Source organism: Acipenser ruthenus, chromosome 7, assembly GCF_902713425.1.
Source record: "Acipenser ruthenus chromosome 7, fAciRut3.2 maternal haplotype, whole genome shotgun sequence".
Lineage (NCBI taxonomy): Eukaryota > Metazoa > Chordata > Actinopteri > Acipenseriformes > Acipenseridae > Acipenser > Acipenser ruthenus.
Window position 1 is genome coordinate 48,786,514 of NC_081195.1, and position 22,598 is coordinate 48,809,111.

A 22,598-nucleotide genomic window follows, 5' to 3' on the forward strand; every position below is an offset into this window, starting at 1 on the left:
ATATGAGGCACAAGCAATTTCTTCCAAATTATCTGGAAGAGACCTGCATGCTTGTCCTGTCTTGTTTTACAGTTTATCACACAGCTATCTAAGAGCTTTTCAACGAAAGCCATGACAGTGTGCAGCCTGTGCTGATTAATTCCAGTGTAGGTTACTGCCCTCAATAATTGAGTTGCTATAGGCCTTGATTCATAAAGAGACCAAGATATACAGCAGGACTTGGATTTCAAACTGTTACTCAGACGGAAAAAACAAAAAAAAAAAAAAAAAATGACAAACCAAGTACCAAGTAAAATATCAAATGTAAGGAACAGGGTCCCTATTATAATAAGTATAAGAAGTACAATAAGTCCTGATGGGATTTATTGTTACTTTTTGCCTGTTTTGTTATTTTAAAAATATAGAATATAAACTGTAAATGAGAGCTATGTAATGCAAAAAACAAACAAACAAACAAAAAAAAATTCGGCAATTATAAATCAGATACATACAATAGTGGTGTTGTTGTATGCCTTACTGGAGGGAATAATAATAATAATAATAATAATAATAATATCTTTATTTTTATATAGCGTCTTTCATATATATATACACACACACAGAACAAGAAGATGCATACATTATAAATAACTATGGTATTCTGCATGCTTAACAGAGGTTAAAAAACTAAGTACAGTACAAAATACCCAATAACATAAACAGAAGTCAATTAGAAACCAATTAAATTATATCCAGTATAAAATATGACCAGTATAGATATTTATAATCAGGTTTGACTGCATATTACTCAAATACAATACTGTTCATGTTTACCTTAGCTGCCTACTTCTCAAACTAAGATGTGTAGAGTAAGTTGTATGGATGTTTAAATAGAAGTCAATCTTTAAAAAGACCTTCAATGGATTTAATCGCACAGCTGCTTGGCTTTTTTCATACCTGCCCCAGGCGGCTTCTCCTGTAGATGCCTTATTGACATGATCACAGGAAGAGTCAACTACAGAGGAGCCATTCAGCAGGTAGCAGAACCCACAGTCTGGATTCAGCATACAGTCACTGCAGAATCTGAGGACCAAAATATTACAATCTAAAACTAAATACAAGACAGCTAACATTTTTGTTTTTTGATTACAGAATCAAATGAGTAGAATATTGTATCTGAGTGTATTTATTATGTATGATAATACAATAAACTCAGGTAAACAGACTTTTTAGCTTTGGTTTTACATCAATTGTAAGTGGCACCCATTAGAGACTATTTCAGTACGTTATAGAAACAGTACTTGCATTTAATAAAAATACAGAGTGGTCAAGATTGTAAAGCTTTTTTGACTCCAAATTGTATGAGCAGAATTTCTGAAAAGGGGGAAAAAAAACAAAAAAAACCTGAACGTGACTTTGTTTTTTGGAACTGTAAATTCCAAAACAAAAAACAAACAACTTACAACAAACACCTAAATGAACCAAAGCCAATAATATTTCAGTTGTTTATTTGTGGTTGGTAACTTTATTGAGCGTTTTTTTTTTTTTTAACTTTCTGTGCTAACTGTACTGCTTACGATCTAGAGCAGTGGTTCTCAATCTGTGGTCCACAGACCACTGGTGGTCCGCTGGCTCCTTTCGAGACCTTAAAAACTCAGCTACAGATGCAGGAAGACAATGCATACATGGAGAATATCTCCAAATAAATTAAATGTCTAAACTCTCCATCATATATAGTGTTGGATTGTCTAAAATGTATTTGTTATTAGAGATTTTTCGTGTATTGCGCTCAAGTGTAGCTTGTACAGTAACACACGACAGGGCGTGCGTTGTGTTGCATTAACATACGGCTGTAGTTGGGTTGGATGCGCGAAGCGAAGTAGTATATTTTTTGTAAACATTAAACTGGAGTTCCACTTATTGTAATTAATTCAAATGAATGAAGCCTCCGTGCTGGTCTCAATCGCTCTGTAAACAGAGCTGACATAACCTGCAATGTTATCCTTGTTAGTGACCAAGTATTTAAAAATGCCAATCATGTATTTTTGTTGATAATTAAAAGATACAGAAAAGGAGGAAAAGAAAGTTCACTATCCACGCATTACTACCGCTGATCTGGAGAAGCTAATAGAAAAATACATGATTGGCATTTTTAAATGCTTGGTCACTAACACTCAGGCTATGATTGCGGTTTATGTCAGCACTGTTTACGGAGCGATTGAGATCAGCACGGAGGCTAACATAACAAAACTGAGTAGGCTACTCTTGACCAGCCAAATTATGCACTGAAGCATATGCCTCCGAAAAGATCAAATGTGATGAAAGGAATGTCACTCATTTTTAAAAACAATGTGTATATTTATTCTGAGTTTTATATGTTGTGTATTGATAATTTATTAATTGAACTGTACTATTTTGCATGGTAAAAAAATCCACAACAGCCAATCAATGTGCATCATGCAAACATTTCGTTTTATAAATAAAGATTATAGCTCGACATTCGCAGCTCCAACTGTGCTGGTACCTCATGTATGTATTGTAACTTCACAGATTATTACTTCACATAAATCAATTTCTGCTGTAATTATCAATTTAAAAATAAAAGTCAATTTTTTCCCCCTCGGTAAATTTGTGTTAATGAAAAGTAATCTAGAAACATTCTTTAAAACTCCAATTTTAAAATAACTTTGCTCACAGAAACAGGCCCACCCATCGTATTAAAACCAAGAAAGTTAAGTCTACGGTTATTCTTAGTATTACAGTGATTTCTTTTATGTGTTTATTTTTCAGTCACCAATACTGTTATTGTGTGGTCCGCCGAGATAAAAAAAAATTCAGGTGGTCCGCGGACAAAAAAGTTTGAGAACCACTGATCTACAGTAAAGAGCTTTGTAACCTAGCCCGTTTTATCATGTATGCACACCTGTAGTTACAGTAAATCTAATTCTAATGGAGATACTCAAAATAACAAATCAGAACGTTGTTACCAGCACATTAAATGGGTTGTGCACAGCTAATTCAGAGGAAGCTAGATTGTAATTCCTACCCGTATGTTGTACAGGTGTTATTGGGAGTTGAGGGGTCTGCTGGATGGAGGGTGATGGGCGGGGAGTGTTGGGCAGACACCAAAAACCCAACGGCTAGAACAAACAGGCTCAGAGCTGTACCTGGAAGACATACCAGAAAACAAGGATTCCTTTTTTAATGCATATGTTGGACATGGCTGTGTAAACTGTGTTGTTTTCCACCTAAATTACACCAAATGGATAAATATTGTATCACTTAACAATTAACATATATAATATGATACTGCATTTATATGGCAGGGATGATTCTGTACATGGTAGCCTGTACATACTGTATTACAATACTAATGGATGCCATACAAGTGGAACTGCTGGGTTATTGATGATGAAATGTATTGAACAAAACAAAGATAAAGCACACCATTTTAGAATATAACCTGCCATAAATTATTTAACCTTCCATATTATACAAACATTTAAATGATGTACAATGGGGATTGAATTCAATATTGCTTTGTTAATTCCTTGGCTACTTGGTTGTAGAGTACAAATGCATTTTCATAGGTTTATTGTTCTGGTGGTGTTCACGTCCTCTAGACGAGAGTTTTACAAGGCATGCTCTATAGTTTCCATGGTAATTTTCACTGCAATAATCTAGAATGATTAACCTGCTCTTCAAGGCCTGGAGTACTCATTTCAGAACGAAACTGTATGCTAAACCAGCCCCTGCTGCTGACTGAACTCATCATGACCCTGCCCACATTGCTATGTATCATAAGTGGCCATCTATTCTTATATCTTTCACAATACTATACAGAGGAATCTGTTTGGCATGTTATCACATTACCAGTGCTTTCTCCTTTCAAAAGAGTGTATTATTATTATTATTATTATTATTATTATTATTATTATTATTATTATTATTATTATTATTATTATTATTTCTCTTATGACCAAATAAATATTGCATCAAATATATTTGTATTCCATTGCACATGTTATGCATAAGCATTCAGATCTCAAAATATCATTTTTTTTTTTATTTTAAAACATCAGAGATAAAGGGCATGTTTTTTGTGCCTGTCAACCAGCTAGTACAGAAAACACCAGAGACCCCTCGGATACAGATCGAAGGCTCTTAATCAGATTTTGTCTAGAACATACTGTCATGTTTTTTTTTTTTTTTTTTGACAAACTAGAGTTCACTTACACCTTCTGCCTTACCACTTTTTTCAATATTCTCTAACAGTAGCAGTAATATAGAATCCAAGCCATCTACTAAATTCTAATATACTGTACACTGACCTCCAACAGATACTGAGACAGTATAACAACCATGATTCTATTAAGATGCTTCCCTTTTAAGGTATTCCATGCTTAACATTCATTTAAAATAATAAACACATATTTCTTTGGCATGATTTTTTTTTTTTTTTTTTAAATGGCTTACTTTTAATACAAAATACATTATTATTATTAAAGTGCAGACAGGGCAATGTATCTCAAAATACACATAGCAACGTATTGTTCTATGATCAGTGCCTTCAAGGCATAAAGATTCCCTACCTGCTATACTGCCAAGGGACAGTTTTCTGCGGCCCACTTTTTCCACCAACCAAACACCAAGCAGAGTGAAAGTGAAGTTTGTGAACGCTGTTACTGCTGCTAGCCAGATTGCCATTTTATCATCTTTAACCCCTGACATCTGCAGGATGGTAGCACTGTAGTACCTGCAAAAGAAATAAAACACAATGAACATACGCATATCATGTATGAACTGAGAGCAGTCTTCTTACTCATTGAACACACCAGACAGAAAAGTGTAACAGTCATATACATATGATCAATATATTTGTAATAGAGTCAAATTGGTTAATTAAAATGCCACATGTCAAAATTAGCTCATAAAGCCTTCCATAATCAAATAAATACCTCAGCATGATAACTGCATTGAGAACTCTGTGAAGAAAGAGAAAATCTACATACTGAATATAGCATACAACTAAAAGGGTCACAGTGTATTTCTATGCTTTGTCCTGCAGTTGCTAAATAATGTTAACCTGGTCAGTTAGGTGGGTTAACCACATTTGTTTAGATAGCATGGACAAAAAAGATGTGCAGAGTTTACACTGGCAGGTAATTAGACATTTCTGAGACAAATACAGGGATGGGTATTTTCAGTTTAAGCCCCTGAGTAGATGACTACTCATATAAAGGCCTTGCACTGGCTGCTCATTACACAGTGAAGTGAATATCAGGTCATGCTGTTCTTGGCTTTGGCTCTAATTGTGTCTGAACTCATTAGAGTGCAACAATATACTCCTATAGTATGGCAATTTTCAACTTACAGGTTTTCATTGCGATAGCAGCATGTTATCTCGCCAACTTTTATATTTGAAGTAGGATAAAGAAAAACATTGTTAACATCAATATCCAACATGATTTACCAAGAAGATTTTTTTTTTTTTTTACTACAGCAGCCCCGTGTCCCACAATCAGGTTCAATGTTATCTGACATAAAATTCATTGGATTGTTTGTTTTCCATTTTAGGCTTATTTCCTTCCTTCTCTAATGGAATGTCTTGTTGGGGAAATCATTGATCTTCAAGATCAACCTCACCTTCATTCTGGAAGTATTGTCTGATGGTGTTGTTTTTCAATCATACAAAAAGCTCTGCATGTGATAAGGACCCCATCAGATTTGGACAGAGCAATCACCAAACAAAATGTCTGAGTTCTCCTCTATTTGGGGAGAGTAATTTAGTTCTATAAAAATGCCACCAGGTTGTGTAATGTTACTCTCTAAAGCTGATAGAAACCAGTTGAACCTGCAGCTGATGTTCTCATTTTATCTAACCTCCTACCATTTCAAATGCGACAATGGAATGGAATGCACAGAATGAGGCGTGCCCACTTTGAGGATGAGGGTAGTAAAATGGCATCCTTCAAACTAAAACAGAAGGCTGTACATGCAAATAAAGCATACACCTCTCATTCATTATCAATAAAAAAACAACAACTTTGAACCATCCACCATATTCCTGTACTTCTACACAAAGACAGCTCTGTGATGGTCATTTTTTCTTTTTTTACTGCAAGTTTTTCCACTCTCTTGTGGCAAATTTGTCAGGTGCACTTATGGTTACAGTTATATTTGTCTATAGATTTTGTTTGTTTGGTGATCTGATTCTAAATACAAATAAACACCACTGTGCCACATAGCAGGTATTTTACTTCTTTATAATTACTCTGCTAATGCAGAAACAGATCACATTACAAAGTTTAGGACATGGTCCCTCGAATATACATACAAGTTCACTTTTTAAATATAAGAGCAGTAAACACAAAGCAGTAAATATGGTTGCTCCTAGGGTTACCAACTGTCCAGTTTTAGACCAGACAGTCCGGTTTTTAAACTTGATGTCTGGTTTTCTAGTACACTGAAAACCGGACATGCATAACCTGTTAACACTCAGTGCCAATGTTGCCAAAAGGCCACCACCAGCTGGTGCAAATTTGTGATGGATTGCTGTGCTTTTAATTATCAATTGCTGTTGCTAAAACACCAAAAGAACTGGACAAATTGACGTAACCACAATGAGCAGCACAATTTCAGCTTTGATATGTACATAATTTAATACATACTGCCATTCAATTATTTTCAGCAAATCGCTGTAAAGATAGATGTTGCTTGCAGCCAAACAGAGAAAGAGGTGGTGCCTGCGTTGTGTAGCAAGCTTGCTGGTTCTGTAATAGTTTGTCAACTTTAATATATTTATAAATTACATTTATGAAGATGTATTTGAATAAAACATTTCTCAACGCATAAGTGTCTATAGCTGTCAGAAAAACGTTGTTCAATGAGGTAGCTTGTTGTATGAATAGAACTAGTTTCCACACTAAATTAGTCAAAAAAAAAAAAATGTCCGGTTAAGAATAAATGCAAAGGTGGAAACCCTACTACAGTATTGTGTGATCATGAAGGACCTTTGCATGACACAGGTTAACAGGTTGCTTTTGCTGTAAATCTACACAGTAAATTATTGTTCAGTATTACAAATGTCTATGAGTAATACTTAATTCAAACATGCAGCAGAGAATGGGTTAACAGGCCAAAAAAAAAAAAAAAACTGGGTCCAGAACAGAGGACAGACATTCCCGAGCAGGACTGAAATAACATCATAGCTCACACTGGGAAGGGGTCCAAATTCTGAAACCCTGCAGTTATTTTTGGACAAAAACACACAATTATTCATTCCCTGGCTCTGGACACCAACTTGCACTAAACGGCAAGCTAGTGATCACATTAAAACTGTGGGATACAAAATGTACTGTGTACTTGAGAAGTCATCTATCCTTTTACTGGAATTGGGTTTTCACGCAGATTACATTATGTCTTATTAACTTACCATATGTGTGCATATTTTGCACACATTATGTCCAAGGTAATGACCAAATAAATCCTTGTGATTCCAGCTTAAGCGGACCACATTTTTGGGAGTTGTATCCTTCATTTGTGGTTGATGATGCATACAAAAGTGATTTAGAAAACAGTAACATGGCAGGTGTGGTGTGCGTGCAAAAAAAGGGCTTTTAACTCATGCCACATTACGTTATAAATAACATGACCTGATCTAAGTCACTGGCGTAAAAGATCAAGTAACCCCTGGGGTCCACTTGAGCTGCAATGACCGTTGTGCATGTCCTAGGTCTAATGATTTTCAGATGCAAATTCTATTTCCTATTTCCCTTTAACTAGATACCTGAAAGGTCAACACTGCATCAGATAATCAAGCTCTCTCTCCTACAGTAGCCTTCAACACAGCAATCTATGCATAAGCATATTCAAATAAAGAAACAACCGGTACAATTTTTGCTGGATAAACAGATTCTCTTCAGTGTTGCCGTCATTGAAAACTGTTTAATAGAAACACAAAAAACAATTCCAAGAAAATAAATCTTATCTGGCTGCAGTTAACTAGGCCTTCAGCTAGGGGTCAGCTTTACTACAGCTTGGAATGACTGGCCTTTTTTTTCCCTTAACAGAAAAACAATTACTTTATGCTGGTATAAACAGATAATTTTTAATTATCTTCAGCAGTAATAGAGTATATGTTTTTCCTTAAAAGTACCTAATCTGTAATGATTTTGAGAACAGATTTGTTTTTTTCTTATAATTAACAAGAATTATGATAGATTAATACCTAACCCTCCTATTAATGTTTCGGGTCTATTTGAACCTGACACTGGTTTCTATTGACCTTAAATGTTTCTGACACTCCTCAATCAAAGAAGATTAAGAATGTAGAGCACCTCTAGCAATTGTTCTTATCCAGAATGTTCAGGCAGAAGGAGCCGGAGCATCTCTGCCTGTAGTAACTCTCATTTGCAAACAACATGCTAGAAGCAACTACTGCCCTTCAAGCAAAGACACACATGACCTGTGTGAAATGCAGATCGTATCCGTGCAAACATCCTATGTCTACCTTCTGTCTGTCCTGTGCAACATTATCTCTCAGGTTGTGCCATTTACAAAGGAGAGTACATATCATTCATCCTGGACAGAAATGTACTTCAAATATCACCCTAGACAGAAATGTTCGTATATAACTTAAATTATGTTCTGTTTTGTCAAAGTATCTACAACACTGTCTTATTTTTGTATATATCCACATTTATTGGGACATTTATAAAGACATGTTACTGACATACATACATACATATACTATATATATGTATATACATATATATATATAAATATATATGTACACATATATATATATACATATATACACATATGTATATATATACATAGTAGACAATTATGTATGTATGTATATATGTATGTGTATGTAAAAATGTAAACACCAATGTAAAGTCACTTAATAGGGCACTATGGTATCCCGCTCTGTGGAGTTCTCAGCGGACTGTTTTTGATGAAACTGGCTGCTCCTGCCCCAGGTTGAAATTTGCAGTCAATTGGTCTGCAGTTGCTCGCCTGTTTTGCCTTGCACTTCGAATTAATGCACGGATATCACGATCCTGGAGTATACGCTTCCGCCCACTGTTGCCCTTTGCTGAAAATATCTTTCCCTCGGAGTTCCATGCTGACATCACCTTAGACACCGTTGCTCGTGAAACATCAGCAGGTTGAGCGGTCTTGGTCACTGACGCTCCTGTCAAACGCGCCCCAACAATCACCCCTCTTTCAAAGTCACTGAGGTCTCCTCTTGCAGCCATGCTAGCCATAATTATAGACAACCAGGCCTGTCCAGCATTTCTATACATGACCCTAAGCATGCTGGGATGTTATTTGCTTAATTAACGCATGAGCCACACCTGTGTGGAAGCCCTTGCTTTCAATATACTTGGTGTCCCTCATTTACCCAGGTGTTTCCATTGTTTTGTCCACTACCTGTATATATACTTCTGCACATGCTCAGACATACCGAAATTCTGATTATACTGTTCTTCAGAAAAAAGCTGTTTCCTGGAGAAGACATGGTGCAGCACCAGCAGTGCATGCAACACAGCTAAACAAACAGCTAGGGGCTACACTTGATACACACACACTGATGAAAAAGAAGAATGGAGAAAACAAATATATTAAGTTTGGAAACAGCAAAAACTGAAACCATTGGCAGGAAGGCTGAAAGAGCCCATTTCTGAAATAGCTGCCAGTAAAATGATTTACACTAATGCTCTAATACTGTAACAGATGCATTATCAAACACACCATTAACATCATAGTCATTCATATCATCAGCTTGTGCTAACAAATATGCACAGAAAAGTCCTTAGGGCTAGTCTTTTTAACAGTTTTTGATAGCAGACTTAAGTATGTGTCTTTGAAAGTAAGGTCAGTTGCCTTAAGCAAACATTTACTGACACAAAAGTGACCATGTTTTTTCCCCCCATTTATATTCTATCAAAAGTAAAAAAAGGTTGACAGATGGATTTATTTTTAAAAGGGAGAAACTTTCTGTGAAGATGTTTATGATGCAAAAAACATTACAACAGGTCATACTATGCATTTACCACAGTTTAAAATGGATTGTTATGTTTTTTAATATGCTTTACCATACCTCTCTGGGCATTACAATGCTTACCTATGCCTATGGGAAACTCTGCAATGGAACACTTTTACAAGGGAAGCACACAACATTTTTTAGTATTTAATGCTACCTTAAGTACTGGGACACATGTAGGCAAACCATATCAATGTGTGATTGCAAATGATTATGCTCATAAATCTATTGATAGACAATGGGTGGGCATTTTTAGCTTTGCTATAACAGTCTGCAATTGTGTGTGTTTCATTCCCCCACTATTATGAAGGCATATACAAGTTTTCAAATCAATCTGACAAGCAGTCCATATGTTATGTTACAAGCTTTCATAGAAACAAACATCCAAACAACCATACAAGAAAAAACAGTATGCGTGCCTGTTCTGATCACACTGTAGTATCAAGTGAATTCCATCTGAATGTAGTTGGGTAGCAAATGTTTACACTGTTCAGACGTTGCCCTCAGTGGACAGTGGTGTAATGTACGTACAATACATAGGAATCAATGTCTGTATGAACTGCATTGTTTCTGCTGCTGACTTAAACCAAAGGCAGGCTTTAAGAAATCCAACATATAATTGATTGAATGTGTGCTTGTTATCAGGTTTGTGTGTTGAAAAAGTATTTTTCCCTATAATGTGAACTATATAAATTGGAGGGAGCATGACCTGAAGTTTGTGATGTGATATATTTCCATAGTGGCGGGGAATTTAAATACTGTAAATAAATAAAGTACCTGCTGTATCACCCCTTGTTTTGTTCAGAGAAGCAAACAAAAAAAATATCTACAAATAAACATAAGCATAACTGCAACCATAATGCGCCTGACAGGCTTCTCACAAACTGCAAAATATGATATTAATGGGTCAAATTCCCTATCCTCAAATCTGGATCTGTACTAACTGACAATTCTGTTCACACTAAGATGTGTAAATTCACAGCTTCTTTCCCACCTCTGCCCCTCTGATTGTTCTGCATGAATTTTCCAAAATTTTGATGAATATAATGTCCTTGGCTAAAATACTGCAAACACATTTTAATTACACAGCAGTGTACAGTAAGTGTAATTTAATATTGATCAACAGCACTGTTTACGTGTACAGGGTTTCACCAGTTTATTTTAAAATATTTTCATTATGATTAACTGAAAAGCAATGGTACTGCATCCTAGTATATTTGAAACAACATACAGTGCACTCCGTTTATAAGAATCACATCTGTCCCGGATGATTTGATTCTTATAAGTGGTTGATTCTTATAAGCGGACCAATATGATTACTGTAGTTGCGAATGAAAGCTTTGCAGTGTAATGGGTTGACCACTAGATGTCACGAGTTCCCGCAAGTATTCACAGCGACCACACAAAGTATTGTTTAGTTAGTTCTCCAACTGAAAGCAAGGTTTATTTTGTTTTTTAGTAGCGGTTTCCCCACCGCACTGTAAGAAAAATAAAACCAACACCAGTTTTAAACTGTAAATCAAGACTGCAGCCTGATCATTTACACTGGCCCTCGGCCACGTCACATTACAATTAGCAAAAGCGCCTCAGCAGTTTAAATACAGTATACAAATGTCAATGGTGCTCAATCACTGAGGACAATACATCAAAACAAGTCCTCGTGTGTAAGCAACTTGTTATATCATCACGATTATGTTTACTCAAGGCTGCAGAATCCTATTTTACTACAGTATACTTGAGAAGCAATTGTCTCCTGAGGGTGCTAGTTTAACTGCCCTTCAGTGTTATGTGTAATGGCCTTTGAATTAAAATGACATTACAGTACAGTGTTTTACTGTCAGGACTATTGTGTTTGTCTGTGACTTTAAAATGAAATTTATACCGCCACAAATCTTGGTTGTCACTGTAAACCATGCATATTTAAAAAGTCAAATTATTTTATAGACAAGAATTCCTATAGTTTAACTAGAGGGTTTTTTTTCCCATATCTAGTGCATCTCTAGTCAAGTGTATGTATTACATTTAATGTTGACAATACCTTATGGTTGCATTAAGAAAGTCTGGAGGTTATAATATGTTCCTTAGACCTAAAGCTGACATTTACTTAAGGTACTTTAATCTTGAGTATGTTTTAAAAGTTCAGTTTAAATTGCATCATGTGACATTAAGAGGCTTTACTTTAATGCTGGTCCATGTCTCATCGGGTGAAACCTTTTTGTGAGTCCAGAACAAACAGTTCATAGTCGGGCAAACAATTGTTGTTAAACTGGGAACCAATTTCACCCTAAACAGAATTAAAACTATGCAGATCACAGTGACTCCTGCATAAAACAGAACCCGTTTATTGATTTAACATCCATTCTTCATTGCAAATAATTTATCATATTGATATACAGTACAGTATCTGTAAATGAAAAACAATATGTTAATCTTTCACATTTTTATTACAGAAGCCTGTCTGTATGCCAAAGAAAAGGGGTTTGTTATTAGTTTGTTTTGTACTTAGCAAAAACTACATGGCTAGACACTTATATGAAGAATGCCACAAAGAACCTCAAAACAAATAATCTTTCACAGGCTGAAAATGAAACACACCAACAGCCTTGATTAATGATGTGTTATACAACTTTGTCCTGTGCTTTTGTTTGAACAGATCTTTTATTTTATTACCACAGTAAATTAACACACCAATTTTCTGAAATATCTTCTAAAATGAAGTTGGCAATTTCCGAAGGAGAAACACATCAGAACTATGGGATTTAAACATACATGTAAACTATTGGTCTAAATAGCATTTAACATTCAGTGGGTGTTTTTATGAATCACATTGCTCTCAGAGCCCCTTTGAAAGGTTTCTGCAGCACCCACATATCATAATAGTAAAAATGAACATGCATCTTTAGTCCTGGAATGCCATTCTATAATAGCTGTAATTAAATGATTAAGTGCTTTAAGACCTGGTCAGGAGTTTAATTGATTCCATTTAATAATTAAGGAAAGGATTGTAACAAAGACCTGGACTGGAAGGGCCATTTGCGTACCCCTGTGGTAAAGCAAAACATATATATTCATGATGGTACAATGCAAACATGATAAAGCTCCACAGTGCCTTTACACTGTTATTTATTCTACATTTTCTTCTGATGTCAGGGGAAACTTACTGTGTGTTTTTTCTTCCTACCAGGTGAAGGTTAACATCACATTTATCATAAATGTTAACACCTCCAATTAAGGTGCCAGTTCTGAATCCTAAGCAACCAGGTTGGTGGGAAAGCGTGGCAATACATAAATCAAGGTGGGGATCTATCAATACTAGAATGTATTAGGAATGCTCATGTGTTTGGGAAACACAGAATAAAATCCCTACTTCTAGGCACCAGCACAGGTACTGTTACAGCAGGCAGAACAGTTTACCAAACAAACACATTAATGATATATAAGCATTTTTATAATAAAAAAAAAATAATAATAATTGGTCATGTGCTGATCAGTAGTTTCATGGTGTTTAAGAATAAGTACACTGAAGAGGATTACTGCATTCATCACAATCTTTTTATAAAAAAGGCAAACACACTTGCGCTATCTTCAACAGTTTAATCCTGTGCTTCTAAACTGTTTTAATTTCAAACTATGCAATTCCCCTCAACATCGTGCCTCTGGTTTTAATCTTCTGTCTAATTAACAGTCTGAATGCCACTCTTGCATTTTTACATGCCTTCTTATATGTTCATGAATCTTGCCAAGGGCATTTGTCACTGAATACACTATGTAACACAATTTTTGTTCCTGGGTAGTAAGTGTTATTTCCTAATTGCTTATGCCTCAAAAGTATAGAAAATGGCTATTATTCCCCACAAACTTTGCTTTTGTGACCAGGACAGTGATATTTTGAAATTTACCTATTTCCAATGAGAAAACGGGCAAATGTAGATTTAGAAGTGAGTAGTTTTTCGAGATTTACGATTATACTGTAAATCACTTTCACGAATCAGCCCCCAAATGTAGTCTCCCATCATGTTCTCGTTATACTGTCCTTGGTAGCGGCGTTCAAAGTCCAGTATATCCTGGTGGAAGCTCTCACCTTGCTCCTCCGAGTACACTCCCATGTTCTCCTTGAATTTATCAAGATGAGCATCAAGGATATGGACTTTGAGGGACATCCTACAGCCCACTGTGCCGTAGTTCTTCAACAGAGTCTCAACCAGCTCCACATAGTTTTCAGCCTTGTGATTGCCCAGGAAGCTCTGAACCACTGCGACAAAGCTGTTCCAAGCCGCTTTCTCCTTACTAGTGAGCTTCTTGGGGAATCCATTGCACTCCAGGATCTTTATCTGTGGTCCGACGAAGACACCGGCTTTGACCTTTGCCTCAGACAGCTTAGGGAAGAAGTGTTGAAGGTACTTGAAGGCTGCTGACTCCTTATCTAGAGCTCTGACAAATTGTTTCATAAGGCCCAATTTGATGTGCAGTGGTGGCATCAGCACCTTCCGGGGGTCCACCAGTGGCTCCCACTTGACGTTGTTCCTCCCCACAGAGAACTCGGTCCGCTGTGGCCAGTCCCGCCTGTAGTAGTGCGCCTTGGTGTCCCTGCTGTCCCAAAGGCAAAGATAGCAGGGAAACTTGGTAAAACCGCCTTGGAAACCCATCAGGAATGCCACCATTTTGAAGTCTCCTATGACCTCCCAGCCGTAGACCTCTCGCAACATTTTTCATATATGATATATTTTTTCAATAACATTGAAAATTGTAAAACATTTTAAAATTAAAAACTTTTACAATTTTAAAAATTAACAAATTTTATAACATAAAATTCCGAGCAACAATTGTCCATCTTACCTTCCAGAGTTTTTGTGCAGTGCTCGCAGGTGAAATGAGGTGCCCAGGGTTTGCCTTGATCCCCGACAGGCATGCCGAAATATGCCTTGTAGGCCTCACACATCTTAGCAGATGCTTCCACTGAGTACTTTTTCGCTCTTGTCTTGATAAATTGGCCGCAGACAAAGCAAAATGCGTCTGCTGGATGCTTGCAGCCTCTTGATGCCATCTCAGAAAAATGCAGATATGTATCCACTTAGGCAGCTGGAACTAAACTGAACTGGTGGGCTTAAGGCCCCTGTATTTATACTACTATTTATATTACTGGAAAGTTCTAGAAGTTACTCCAAGTTTACTCAGCACTGAATCTATCTGGAATGTTCTGGAAAACAGGTAAATTTCAAAATATCACTGTCCTGGTCACAAAAGCAAAGTTTGTGGGGAATAATAGCCATTTTCTATACTTTTGAAGCATAAGCAATTAGGAAATAACACTTACTACCCAGGAACCAAAAAAAATAAAACATTTGTTACACGGTGATATCAGAAAGTGTGGGTATACGGAGGCATCTGTCCATTGTCAAACGCACATTTGTACCTGCGTGATGCATGTAACTGAAATTCTTATTATGATTGTTTTATTTAGAGGAGGATCATACTGGTATGAATACTATAGTTTGATCCTTTCCCCATTCCTATATTACACCTCTCGAGGAGGTGGACTAGCTAGCATTTTCCTTGATATCTACAATTGTAAACAGAACAGTTTGGGGGAATTTTTACCCTTTGTATCTTTATCTTTCATACTTGATAGTCGACTCCCTGTACTTATGGTAAATATCTATCGTCCACCTAAACCAAGACAATCTTTCTTACCAGAATTTTCAGAATTCCTGTCTAATTTCCACTAAATATGATAGGATTCTTATACTTGGAGATTTTAATTTGACACCGATATGCTATCTGATTCGACAGCTATGGACTTTTTAAGTCTATTAGATTCTTTTGAGTTTACTCAGCATGTAACAGGGCCTACACATAACCACGGTCATACTTTAGATTTAGTCATATCTCAAGGACTAGAAATTATCATGTCCCCAACTAATCGACCCTGCATTATCAGATCATTTCCTAATTTCATTTGAGGCTATATTGCCTCAATGTAAAAAGACTGTAGTGAGTTCTGTTAAAAGGCGCATTATAAATCCTGCAGTTGTTCAAAAGTTTTCTGAAGTAGTTAGTCTATGTCCACCCATCTCAACAAGTTCTCGATCAACTGATGAGTTAGTTGACAGATACAACCATCAACTAAAAACTGCTCTTGATACTGTGGCTCCAGTACAAATTAAAACAGTCTCTGTAAAACGTAGGACACTGTGGATGAATAATGATATACATCAAATAAAAAGATTGTCCCAAAGCAGAGCGTAAATGGAGAGATACAAAATTACAAATACATTATGATATTAAGATACATTAAGAAAAATGCTAGTCCTTTTCTCAACTATTGATAGATTAGTAAACCCATCTCCTTCACCTGAATATTGCATTGTGAATATTGCATTGTAATTCCGTAATTATTTTGATGGAAAAATACTTAGTATTAAGGATCAAATTCCACAAAATGATTTTGAGCTCTGTGTGCCACCAAAAACAATCAAAACAGAATTACATTATTTTTCTCTGATTAACTTACAAGACTTAAATAAAATAGTTATGCACATTAAATCTTCTACGTGTCTTTTGGATCCTATACCAACCAGTCTCTTGAAGGAGGTGTTTAGTAAGCTGTCCAATGATGTCCTTGATATAGGTAATAGCTCATTGTCATCAGGAAGGTTTCCTTCTTCTTTAAAAACCGCTTTAGTGAAACCTTTACTTAAGAAATCAAATCTGGATAGTTCAGTTCTAAGTAATGTTAGACCTATTTCAAACCTTCCTTTTTTAGCAAAGGTACTTGAAAGTCATTTTTAAACAAACTAATAGTTTCCTTGGAAATAACATCTTCGAGAAATTTCAATCAGGATTTCGTGCTAACCATAGCACTGAGACTGCACTTGTCAAAGTGGTAAATGATCTACGTATAAGTACAGATTTTAAGTGTTTATCTGTACTGATCCTTTTAGATCTGAGTGCTGCTTTTGATACTGTGGATCACAAGATTTTAATTAATCATCTTAGGGAATGGGTGGGCCTTTCTGGTAGTGTCCTAAACTGGTTCATATCCTATTTAATGAATAGACAGTGTTTTGTTGCCTTAGGAGAATCTACATCTGAACTAGTTAATATTACATGTGGTGTTCTGCAGGGCTCCATTCTTGGTCCCATGTTATTTTCTTTATACATGCTGCCTCTCGGGGAGGTTATTCGTAAACATGGGGTGAATTTCCACAGCTATGCTGATGACACTATATCTATTAAACCAAATGACACAACAGCTATCAATGTCCTTTTCAAATGTCTAACCGATATTAGAAGCTGGATGTCTCAGAATTTCTTACAATTAAATTCTTATAAGACAGTCTTACTTTTAGGCTCTAATCAACATATGGACTCGACAAATATTGATCTAGATTGAAGGCAATGTTTTATGGTGTTCGTCCGGGTGCATTTCTTGAACATTCAAGTGAAATCCGATTGGTTGTAAGCAAGGGCAGAACTAGACGCCACACCCTTGTATCTGATCTGAGGAATTTTAGAGCACATTCAGAAGCTGTGACTTGTATACTTCTTTTGCAGATGTGTCACACTAAGCCTAAAAACAATGTTTAAACATTTCTATTTTTTTTCCTTTTCACTATGCAGTCCTCAAACAGCAAAGAACACACAAAAAACAGGAAGGCCTTGCACATATTCATAATTGTGAATAAGTGAAGAATTGTTACACAGTTAAGTATAATAAATATTGAATTAAATATTGAGTTTTAATTAAAAACATAAAATAACTAAGTACTGTATTTAAACAGAAAGTGCATACTACAGTGAATACAATACCTATATTGCTTTTCAGATATTGTGCATATCAAGACGCATTTGTAATTAATTGGCTTTTCCTAAGGCAGAAATGTTTGTCATTTAAAAGCAGCTGAAGATGGGGACATCAAAATGTTACAACCACGGAGAACCAAGAATCCTAATGAATCTTAATGCCCTTGGGATCCCGCTAGCAGGATATAACAGCCTGGCCAGTCAGCAAGTAGAAGAAAACAGTTGACATTGTCACTTGACAGTCTGCCAATGGGTTTTATGATGCAGACATGTCTCCATATTGACAGAAGGTTCACAAGCTTATTGAAGTCTTTGCTTGTCTGCTGCAGCTGTTCTACTAACTCTTAATGCTGAAACCAGAAATGGATAGTTTCCCTGTTGCTTCTGGTTTTTGGACATGCATCTTTTAATTTCTGCCTGTGTTGGGGGCATTCAGATTGGTGTTTTGACAGTACACTGCTATACTGTATCTAGATGCCTACTCGATTTTGCAGGAACATCCAGTATTACGTTCATCTTCACTAGCACGACTTACAAATCCTGTGAAACCAATAGATATATCCCTGAATAATTCAGTGAACACTTCAAAGGTGTAAAAATGTAATCTGTACCTTCCTATTAAGCACTAGATTGAACAAATGACTCGAGTGACTGTCAAGCAGTTCTCCATGCACTGGATTCAAGAATTGCTTCAAGCAAGGGACTGTTGACAGTTCAGGTTTGTAGGCTACTCCTTATGAAACATCGCATTAAGAAGCTTGACTGTCGATAGAATCCCTCAAATAAATAACCCAAATCTAAATTTCAACTTCCCTTCATTAGTTAAAGAAATAATGACATGATGTATATTTGAATGAAGCAAGTTTTTCCTGTTTCCACCAAATACAAGAGAACAAAGACACAGTGTAAGTCTAGAGCACTTCTCCCAAGAGAAGTGACCTATTTCACTAATGAGGCAATCTGAATTCTGAGGCACACAGACACAGAGAACAGGCTCTTGCCTCAAATCAATGATGTGCTTTACAAAGCCTAAACAAAGTGTCATACTAGAACCGAATATAAATATTCTTCAAACCAATGTATGAAAACAGTACGGATTAGCTCCTAATTGTTTAGCAGCTATTTTACTACAACCTGAGCCTCTTAATGTCACACGATGCAATTTAAACTGAACTTGTTTGACAAGTCTAACCAAGTGTTATATGCTTTAAAACCAATATGGCATTCCAGGACGCACCCTGTCATGCTATATTCCTTACAGTATTTAACACAAAATGGTATATCGTATTATGGTATAGGTAAAGATGAATGCCATACAGTATGTATGAATGTACAAAAAACAATTATTTGCCTCAGTATCTCAGCATTTGAAATTGTAGTTGAGATCACAATATAAATTTATATATAAAAAAAAATCTACATTTTCAGATCATATTTTATTTACACGTTCCCCCACAATGCAATAATATGCCTCTGGTTGATTGCAGTGTCCACATTGCAACAATTTGTTTTTAAAGGCAAGCCTCACCCAAGTGAGTTGAGCTGAGCTATCATAGCATTCCCCATTATTGCCCTTCAAGATTTCACAAAAAAAAAAATGGGGGAAAATGAGTGACAGATCTGAGCTCTAGAACAGGCAGTAAGAGAGTTTATGGATACTAATAGTACTACTGAAATGATACAGAGTGGGAAGAAACACACACCCCAAATGGTGGAGATTAGTGTGACTGAGCAATGTGTTTAGAAACTGTTTATCTACCAGAAAGCGTTTCCATCACTCGGTTTATTAAATGACTCATCGTGGACAAGAGCTCTTCATACCACTGCTTCACAGGTTTGGATGGAACAGAGCAACCAGTTTCAGATAGCTCATCGGTATGTATGATAGCAAAGCTACATTTTTAATGTCAGGGAACATGTCTTACTTGTCTACACTCAACAAAAGCCCTTTCCACACCACTGGATTTTTTAATTTTTTTATTATGGCATCAGCGGTTTTAATTCTTTTTTTCTGAGTGAAAATTTAAAACGCAGGTTTCATCAAGGTTTATATTCGAGTTTGTTTTTCAGTGAAACTGAATTAAATAAGATGGAGGGTCAGATTCTTGTCTGGTTAAGCTATGTTACAGTTAACAAGATGCAGGGTTAAGTCCTTCAGAAAATACTGTTTTTTTTTGTTTGTTTGTTTGTTTCAACAGAACCGCTTAGTTGTAATCAATTTATCGCCTTGTAAATAACTTAAGAATCAATCTAATCTTGAATTGCTTTAAACTTTACAAATCTGTTCATTGAATGATAATTGAAACTTCAACAAGAGAACATAGAACATGCTATCCTCACTTACTAACTTCTTTAAAAAAAGCTCCACCCTAAATGACAGCAATTAAACATTTTAAAAATAACATTATTTTCCAGTGCATCTTATTTTCATTCAAATACAGTAACACTATAATGTTAATCAAATCTATAGCCCTATCCTATAAAAGCATCTTCAGTGCAGCAAATTAATGTACCAGCACTTCCAATAAGCTAAACTGTTAAATAGTGATTTGTATTTCATTACAATAAACAAGACTGCTAAATCCTACCAATTATATGTCTTCTTCTGATAATAAGTAAGAATTACCAGCTTTTACAGTAACTTTGGAAATCAGAAATTACCAGGAAAAGTAGTAATTGTCTTGGTCAGGGGAACTTCATGGTACTGAAAAATGAAAAAGGCCTGTGGTCTATTGTATGTGTTTATTAGCCCACAACCTCTTTGTCATCTTGTTTTCTGCCGTGTAAAACCAAAATATTGCTAAAATATATCAGAGAAACCATTCAAATGCGCAGGCTTGAATAAGCTTCCCCTTAGAGATAAAGATTACCTTCAACAGGAAATGAAAGAGTATTAACATTCCTCAGTTTGAGATTTTTCTAACATCTATATATTCGTCCTCTAAGACAGCCACTGACGAACTGCATCAAGGTCCTCCTCACATTTACTTTAGCTCTTTATGTGTCACGTGTCTGTCAGTGCACTGAGGCATTCCTGACCATATTTCTGCTTTATCATTTGAATAATGTATTTATTTGTTATTTATTTATGTAACTAAAGCTAATTAGAGATAAGATAAATTTAAAGCACTGACTAACACTACTTTAAGGGGAACCTGTTATTTTGGTAATGGATAAATTAATGCATGACAAGAATTATTTAACAGCCCGAGAGGCATACTGTACTGCCTTTCTAAAGTAATTATCTTAAAATTGCCACATAGAACCTTGCATGGCAATGTAATTGCAGTTTGCTTTACAAAACACTTAAATAAATCAACATACTTTTTACAGTTTAATTACAACCTCTTGTTACAGCCAAGTACAATATTATATATTTGGAAGTGAAAAACAAGACAAAATTTGCACATTTAGGTATTATATATATAATTAAAGAAGGGAAGCATAAACAAATATACAACAATGAATTCTGGTTAATCAAAGAGACTCTTTTAATATCACTAATATTATTAGACATGCGAATGAATTACTTTTATGACGTACAATAAAAATTACAAAGCATTATTTAAATTGAAAACTGTGATATCTATTTTGTCCATAAAATGGCATTGTATTGAAAGTGGTGAATAACTATTAGGTAATTATAGATGAAAAATTACAAAAGGAACATTGTTTATAATTAAGCTTCTTTTGAAACAAAATTGACATTTGAAGACATTAGTGTTATGTGAATACAAAAGTAAAGAGATGAAAAGGTGCATTTTCAGTTATATTGTATTATTTTACTTAAACCTCCTGCCCCAGTGCTTTTAGCAATGTATAGCCTAGTACCCCATTTAGCCAGTATTTATGTAATGAAATAAAAGGATCAGAGACAACAGATCTCCACCATACTCTTCTTTCAATGCCAAAGAAAGTGAAGTGCAATACTATGGAAATGTCCCTGTTCAATTATCTAAAATTATTGCATTTTCCATGTACCTGTATAGGATATTATTATCCTCCTTATGTGACATTAACTTTAGCACAGTGTATGTCAAGGTCTTATATAAATAGAATTGCCATTAACTGTAATGTTTAATGTCCACCCCTTTATAACCAAGGTTGTGGAAAAAAAAAAGGTTAACATTGGCTGTAAGAAGAGCAGGTTGCAGAGTTCTCTCCTGCTTATTCCAGTGGATTAAATATTTATCCAGACTGTATCCAGTATATCCAAGGTATTGCTATTTTGTATTCACTAAAACACCCCGAAAACTACAGCATGAAAATGTACCAATCTAATAGGTCTCACAAAACACAGCTACCTACTGTATGTGAAAGACAATACATTGCTGTAGTTTCACTTCTATTTTTTCAGGAGTCTCAGTAGCCAAGTCTCCTGTATCACATGACCTTTGTGTGTTTCCTTTATAATAATAAAAAAAATTATATATATATATATATATATATATATATATATATATATATATATATATATATATATATATATATATATATATATATATACCTCCAATGTTTGGATTCAAACACAGGCTCCCTTGAGAAAGATATGTACAACATATCGAAACGTTGGGCAACTGGCTCTTTGAGCTAAATATATATATATATATATATATATATATATATATATATATATATATATATATATATATATGAACAGAACAGTGAAACTAGGCTCCAGAGACATTTTTTTAAATTACCAATTTTGTGTTGTGTACCTGGGTAATGCAGTTTAGAGAAGGACCAGTGGGTGTTTGTAAAG

The 22,598-nt window shown here is 35.5% G+C and overlaps 1 protein-coding gene across 4 annotated transcripts in view; it reads right to left on the bottom strand.

Annotated features, from left to right (window-relative positions):
* The window catches only part of LOC117415588 (proton myo-inositol cotransporter-like), an 89,636-nt gene that overhangs the window by 5,434 nt on the left and 61,604 nt on the right, over window positions 1-22,598 (bottom strand). For all 4 annotated transcript variants that reach the window (XR_004546436.3, XM_034026137.3, XM_034026136.3 and 1 more), the window contains exons 5-7: window positions 4,572-4,735; window positions 3,026-3,146; window positions 937-1,062 (exon numbers count right to left, since the gene is read on the bottom strand). Coding sequence is in view for 3 of the 4 variants with exons in the window: in XM_034026137.3 (XP_033882028.1) it covers window positions 937-1,062; window positions 3,026-3,146; window positions 4,572-4,735 (411 nt within the window). In the remaining variant the exon portion in view is untranslated. The remainder of the gene's footprint in view (window positions 1-936; window positions 1,063-3,025; window positions 3,147-4,571; window positions 4,736-22,598) is intronic.